Source organism: Rutidosis leptorrhynchoides, chromosome 11, assembly GCF_046630445.1.
Source record: "Rutidosis leptorrhynchoides isolate AG116_Rl617_1_P2 chromosome 11, CSIRO_AGI_Rlap_v1, whole genome shotgun sequence".
NCBI classification, from domain to species: Eukaryota; Viridiplantae; Streptophyta; class Magnoliopsida; order Asterales; family Asteraceae; genus Rutidosis; species Rutidosis leptorrhynchoides.
In genome coordinates this window covers 128,168,915-128,176,258 of record NC_092343.1, presented here as the reverse complement: position 1 = coordinate 128,176,258, position 7,344 = coordinate 128,168,915, and the positions used below count along the sequence as shown (strand labels likewise).

General features: G+C 36.4%; 1 protein-coding gene and 1 long non-coding RNA gene across 2 annotated transcripts; one reads left to right on the top strand and one right to left on the bottom strand.

The window, feature by feature from the left end:
* Window positions 1–692: 692 nt before the first annotated feature.
* On the top strand, window positions 693–4,270 carry LOC139874201 (protein STABILIZED1). Its single transcript, XM_071861662.1, has 2 exons — window positions 693–824; window positions 1,164–4,270. Exon 2 carries the CDS (start codon window positions 1,169–1,171, stop codon window positions 4,001–4,003), a length of 2,835 nt encoding a protein of 944 aa, XP_071717763.1. The 5' UTR covers window positions 693–824; window positions 1,164–1,168; the 3' UTR covers window positions 4,004–4,270.
* A 1,272-nt stretch (window positions 4,271–5,542) lies between these two features.
* Window positions 5,543–6,953, bottom strand: LOC139876336 (uncharacterized). Its single transcript, XR_011768044.1, has 3 exons — window positions 6,845–6,953; window positions 5,888–5,966; window positions 5,543–5,783 (listed from the first exon to the last, which is right to left on the bottom strand). It is a non-coding gene; the product is annotated as an uncharacterized lncRNA (long non-coding RNA).
* Window positions 6,954–7,344: the final 391 nt, after the last annotated feature.

Here is a 7,344-nt window from a genome sequence, read left to right as displayed (position 1 = left end):
AAAATCAATCATGAATGTAAATAATATTTGAAAATATTATTCGTGAAAGTTTCGTGTGTCACAAAGACGTTTCGGGCATTTAAAGTCAAGTATGGTAACAAGTAAATGTATATAAACAATACATTCATTAAATCACAAGTATTAATAATAATTATTAATAAGTAAACGTTGGAAAATCCAGGGTCGTTACAAAAGAGCAACACGCATCGTGTGTGTTGCAGATTACTTAGTGCGTATCTACTAACAACGTGCTTGTTTGCCTAAGTGTTCGGTGTCCACGCATCACACACGAGCATACAAGCATGATGTTCGGTGTCCAATACCAATTTCTTTATTGAAAGATTTTCTTTCAGATTTTCCAAATAGAAAAAGATATTGTATATGACCCTAGTTAAAGAGACGAAATCAAGAAGTTAATTGGAACATGTCATTGTCAATCATGTGACCATTTGTTTCCGCTAAAACATAGTAGACATCAAACATAACCGTTTTACCTTATTTTTGTATCAGTTTCTGACACCGCTTATTTAAAATCCTACCTCCACCCTGTAAGCTCAAACTTAATTTATTAAGCTAGAAACGAATCGAGCATAGGTTCGAACTCGTTGAATTTTAAACGAATCAACAAGTTGGTTAGGGCGGTGCCTCATTTACACCGACTTGAATTACATTTTTATTTTATATTCTCGTTGTTGTACCCTGCTACAAATCCCAGTATCCAAACACACCCTTAATTTCATCTCCCAAATCGCGCCATCGTATCATACCGTTTCGGCTAATCGATCAGTTTTCCGTACAATCCGGAATTCAGATCAACATCTCCGGTCAGTGATTTCTCATTTACATATTCAATTTCTCCCCTTTAATTACAGTTATTTATTTGTATAGGTTCTTAATTTTGTTCTTTAGGGTTACTTTTATCATACATAGACATACATATACACATATCAAATAATACTGTACAATTGTTCCTATTCTAGGGTTACATATACACATAATTTTTTCAATTTTGTTCATCTAGGGTTACATATATGTACATAATAGACGTATTACCCAAGTTTACTTAATTAGGAGCATCTAGGGTTTCATAATCATTATCGTTTTCTGTGATTTAAGCTTTGATTTGAAGTTTTAACTTATAGTTTTGTTTATTGTGTTATTAGGAATCATGCAAGCTCCTGTTGCACCGAAAAATCGATTGGAGTTTTTAAACACCAGGCCACCACCGAATTATGTAGCCGGTTTAGGTCGTGGTGCTACTGGTTTCACTACTCGTTCTGATATTGGTCCTGCCCGTGCTGCACCTGACCTACCTGACCGGTCTGCAGCGGCTGTCGGTGCTGCTGCAGGTCCGTCTGGGGTTGGTCGGGGCCGGGGTAAAGGGCCCGGTGAGGAAGAAGAAGAGGAAGAAGCTGAGGATAAGGGATACGATGAGAATCAGAAGTTTGATGAGTTTGAAGGTAATGATGTTGGTTTGTTTGCTTCTGCTGAATATGATGAAGAAGATAAAGAAGCTGATGCTGTGTGGGATGAGATTGATAAAAGGATGGATTCGAGAAGGAAAGATAGGAGGGAAGCTAGGTTGAAAGAGGAAATCGAAAAGTATCGTGCTTCTAACCCTAAAATTACTGAACAATTTGCTGATTTAAAGAGGAAATTGGTGACATTATCTGCTGCTGAATGGGATAGTATTCCTGAAATTGGGGATTATTCATCTAGGAATAAAAAGAAGAGATTTGAAAGTTATGTGCCTGTACCCGATACTTTACTTGAAAAGGCTAGGCAAGAAAAAGAGCATGTTACTGCATTGGACCCGAAAAGTCGAGCGGTTGGTGGGACCGAAACGCCTTATTCTCAAACGCCTGATTTGACTGCTGTTGGTGAGGGTAGAGGAACGGTTTTATCTTTGAAATTGGACAGGCTTTCGGATTCTGTTTCGGGGTTGACTGTTGTTGACCCGAAAGGTTATTTGACTGATTTGAAAAGTATGAAGATTACTAGTGATGCTGAGATATCAGATATTAAAAAAGCTAGATTATTGTTGAAATCTGTTATCCAAACGAACCCGAAACACCCGCCTGGTTGGATTGCAGCTGCAAGATTAGAAGAAGTAGCGGGTAAGATTCAAGTTGCACGTGATCTGATTAAAAAAGGTTGCGATGAGTGCCCGAAAAACGAAGACGTATGGATCGAAGCGTGTCGTTTAGCAAATCCCGATGAAGCTAGATCTGTGATAGCTAAAGGTGTTAAGGCAATTCCAAATTCGGTTAAACTTTGGATGCAAGCTGCAAAATTGGAACACGATGTTGGTCTTAAAAGTAAAGTTTTGAGAAAAGGTCTTGAAAATATACCCGATTCAGTTAGGTTATGGAAAGCAGTAGTTGAACTTGCTAATGAAGAAGATGCTAAAATGTTGCTACAACGGGCCGTTGAGTGTTGCCCGTTACACGTTGAGTTATGGCTCGCGTTGGCCCGTTTAGAAAAATACGATGCTGCAAAAAAGGTGTTGAACAAGGCCCGTGAAAAGTTACCTAAAGAACCTGCAATTTGGATTACAGCTGCTAAACTTGAAGAAGCAAACGGGAATGTAAATATGGTTGGGAAGATAATCGAAAGGGGTATTCGGGCTTTGCAAAAAGAACATGTTGAGATTGATAGAGAAGCTTGGATGAAAGACGCAGAAGCCGCCGAACGATCGGGTTCGGTGGCAACGTGTAACGCGATCATTAGTAACACGATTGGAATTGGTGTTGAAGAAGAAGATCGTAAGGTAACGTGGGTTGCAGATGCAGAAGAATGTAAGAAACGGGGTTCGATTGAAACTGCTAGGGCAATATATAGTCATGCACTTGGTGTATTTTTGACTAAGAAAAGTATATGGCTTAAAGCGGCTCAACTTGAAAAGGCGCACGGGACCCGCGAGTCTTTAGATGCGTTGTTAAGGAAGGCGGTTATGTATACACCGCAAGCCGAGGTTTTATGGTTAATGGGTGCGAAAGAAAAATGGCTTGCGGGTGATGTACCCGCAGCTAGAAAGATTCTTCAAGAAGCGTATGCTGCGATTCCCGATTCTGAAGAGATTTGGCTTGCTGCATTTAAGCTCGAGTTTGAGAATAACGAGCCCGAGCGGGCCCGCATGCTTCTTGCAAAAGCCCGTGAAAAAGAAGGTGGGACCGAGAGAGTTTGGATGAAGTCAGCAGTTGTTGAACGAGAACTTAAGAACGTTGATGAAGAAAGACGGTTGCTTGATGAAGGGTTGAGATTGTTTCCTACTTTTTTTAAGTTATGGTTGATGCTTGGTCAGTTAGAAGAACGGTTAAATCGGTTACAACAAGCAAAAGAGGTTTATGAAATGGGTTTAAAACAATGTGCAAATTCAACACCTTTATGGCTTTCACTTGCGAGTCTTGAAGAAAGAATGAGTGGGTTAAGTAAGGTTCGAGCCGTGTTGACCATGGCTAGAAAAAGGAACCCGAAGAACCCTGAATTATGGCTAGCTGCGGTGCGTGCGGAATCGAGACATGGGTCTAAAAAAGAAGCTGAGAGTTTGATGGCGAAAGCGTTACAAGAGTGTCCTAATAGTGGGATATTATGGGCTGCTTCGATTGAAATGGCACCAAGACCACAAAGGAAAACGAAAAGTTCAGATGCGTATAAAAAATGTGAACATGATCCACATGTTATTGCTGCTATTGGGAAATTGTTTTGGCTTGATCGAAAGGTGGATAAAGCACGAAGTTGGCTTAATCGGGCAGTTACGCTTGCACCTGATGTGGGTGACTTTTGGGGTTTGCTTTATAAATTTGAATTGCAATATGGAAGTGAAGATTTGCAGGAGGAGATTTTGAAGAAATGTGTTGCTGCTGAACCCAAACATGGTGAGAAATGGCAGCCGATATCGAAGGCGGTCGAGAATTCGCATGAGCCGGTTGAGTCTATTTTGAAGAAATTGGTAGTTGCACTTGGGAAAGAAGAGAAAGCTGCTGAAGACAACAAACATTAGTGACATGTATCTTGACTTTGTTGTTCATGTTGGTCTTGTCTGTGTTTTTAAGTTCGGTACGTATTCTGAATGTTTGTGGTTTAATCACTCACTTATGATTGATATAAGGTAAGTTTTGTTGTTGGTTGTTACTAATAATTCATGTACAATTGATTACTTGCATGATAGGCTGCTTTGTCACAGTTTGTCTGATAACGTTAGCTAGAAGAGTATTTTAATATTTGGATTATAAGTTGAGTGAGCATAATAGCTACAGTTGAATTTATAAAGCAAGTTTAAATGTATAACAGCGTTATGCATTGTATTATGTGGTGGTTAAAATTGATATAGTAAGAGCATAGACTAAAGGGTCTTGTTCTGCCATATTGTTGAATGGTGGCATTTGACCTCATTTTCATACCTCACATTGTTAGAGCATATGCGTGCTAATTCAATTAACGTAGGAGAATTTGATTTGTTGGAAAACCTATGACGGTTTTGGTATGATGTGAATTCGATATGATGATATCCATAAGAACTGGCAACAATATCAGTATCATGTGTCCAGAATTTAAAACTCTGCTGCAAATAGCCCCCCTACTCTGTCCAGGAGCCCTATGACACATGACCAAGTTTGACCAAGTTGGAAGGTTACATGCTGTTTTTATAGCTTTTCTTCTTTGAGCCGTAGAAAATATGCTAAAATGGATCGGACTGAATGTAGTTAAGCCGGTACTCGTTTATGAGTATCTTTTAAGATTCTTTCACTCCTTGCTATCAACTAAAAGCTGTTGAACATTTAACAAACCCCACAGAGTAAATCTAGAATATAATGGGCTTAAATGTTTCTCACTCTATTTCTCAACTCGTATCGACTGTTTGGGGTTCATTTGATTATTGTTTCGAATGGAATGACAAAGGATACATGGTAAAGTTGAGTCAAATGGCTGCTAAGTTAGCACGGTAGGAGTGAGCTTTTGGTTTGTTTCTATAGCTTGTTTTTATTCCGCTCTTCTCCCTGAAGGGAAAGATATCAGAAAGTAGCATCCCGGCTAAGAATTGTCTTCATTTTCTTGATATATAGAAAGTGAGTATTGTTCTTGATGTGAAGTGTTCGAGTCCACAATTTAACTATGGTTTTCCAAGTCCCATCAACAATCGTATATTTATATGTTTTATTTATCCATCGACTTTATATTAACCATAAAGATATTCATGGATCGATACTCTGACCACTCGTTATTATATGCTTAACCTGGAAAGAAGTATTGATTGCAATGTAAACATTAGTGATTTAGCATAACGTATAGATTAAACTAGTTAAAAGACCCGTGAATTCACGGGTTGTTTAAATGAATATATAAACTTTTTTTAATAACAATTGACGTTAGCTCATTTAAAATAGTCGAGTAATCAAAAAATCAAAACTCAACAAAAAGAAACTCCAAATAAGAAGGCAACTTTAAATAGTAAGCAAACTAATTTTATAAATCATCAATTCAGTTTAGACATGTTTCTACCTTCTTTTAGAAGCTCTAAAATTCACACAAATAACCCATTATATATAAAACAATACCTACCAAACCAAACATGTCCCATTTAATTACACGACTTTTACGTTTTTTCATCCAATTGAAACTCACATCAATTTTTTTATTTCATGATTAGCTTATACAGAGAAATGTATTTAAGGACATGTATCATACAATACAACTTAAGATGAGAGTGATTGCAGAAGTTGAGCTACCAATGCCTTCTATAAACCGATAGCTTCCACTATTGCACAAGTAGTTAGTAAAACCTATAGAAGTTAAAAACCTTGTTATGCCAGTAGTTCGTCAAATATATCGAATGACTAAATCCAAATACAATAAAGATATAACTAAAGGCCTATCAAACTCAAACCTTGATATTTGCAATTAACGCATGTCCAAGTATTAATCACATTAGGAAGTGACATAAGCTGCATTCCACATAAGGCGACCTGTATGAAAAAATTATAAAAAAGAATACTTAGTTACGGTAAGACTAAACAAATTATCGACAATGTCAGATCAAATGTATTTATTTATCCTTATAAGAAAGAGCACTTTTTGCTGCAATTTATAGCACCATTGCATATGGAGTGTAGACACCTTCTTTTTACAAATTTTGACATGGTTTTGCTTATTTGTGGGGCCTCCTTTTCGACCCTTCCACAGCTAACTACGAAATGAAAATAATAGTACTTGGCACTTGCTATCTAGTGCTGTTGTTTGGTCATCTAAACAACAATCCAATATCAACAAACTACATAAATTGCACTAGAATACACATAGAACAAAAAAACAAAATAAATCCACTAACCATGACCCATTAGCTGTTGTATACCAAAAAAACTGCTCCAAAATCACTCAAAATTTTAGAAATAACATATGCAAGTGTTAATTTTCAAAAGAAAGAAAATTATCAAATCAAGTATAGCATATTAACTGATAACAGTTCAGTTATTCAACTAATATAATTACAAATGCAGTTACACTCTAACAAATCGAGATCTCATTTTTATCATTTGACTTAAAGTAAGCATGACAACAACTTCAAGGTTTGCTCTTGCAATATAGCCTTTAAAATAAATAGATTAGAAGGCCCAAGAAGGACCACCAATCAGAAAAAGAATTGACATACAAATAGGTAAAAAAACCTTATATTTACACACCTCCAACATTTAGAATCATATCGTACTTTTAAATTAAACGCAGGACTGCGGTGTCCCTTCATATTTCGATAAACAAAAAAAACAAAAAACAAAAAAAAAAAAAAACAAAAATTAGAGTTTTAGATATGAAGCATCTAAATCTGTATGATTGGACTATTACTCACCTATTGATATCAACCAACTGAACATCGAAGGCATGCCAATTCCAATATCAATATTCTTCTTCAATCTACTCTTCATATTCAACATGATGTTTTCAACTAATTTTGTTTTGTTTTAGTAAGCTTCGGCCTTTCGTGTAAGATGTCTCCGACATCTATTGTACTATATCTTCGTGATTTCTAATATAAACTAGTTTATAACTCGCGAATTCGCGGGACTTTTTAAATATTTTGTTCCATTATAATTTAGTTACAAAGAAGATCATAAGAATGTGTTGATAAATAACTTCTGTGACAGAAGAACAGTTGAATGTGTTGATTATGTTTGAATGACAAGGTTAATTTCTAAGTTTACAAAGGTACTTTGTGTACTTTTTAAATAAAAATGACATTTGAGTTATAGATGATGGAAATTGCAAGTTGAATGTAATACTAAATGATTCACAAAGTGCAAAAAATAGTGTCAATAATCACTATATAATATGTTGAATAAATAGTTTACG

Coding starts and splice junctions, on each gene's coding strand:
- LOC139874201 (XM_071861662.1), top strand. CDS start 1,169: ATGCAAGCTCCTGTTGCACCGAAAAATCGATTGGAGTTTTTAAACACC.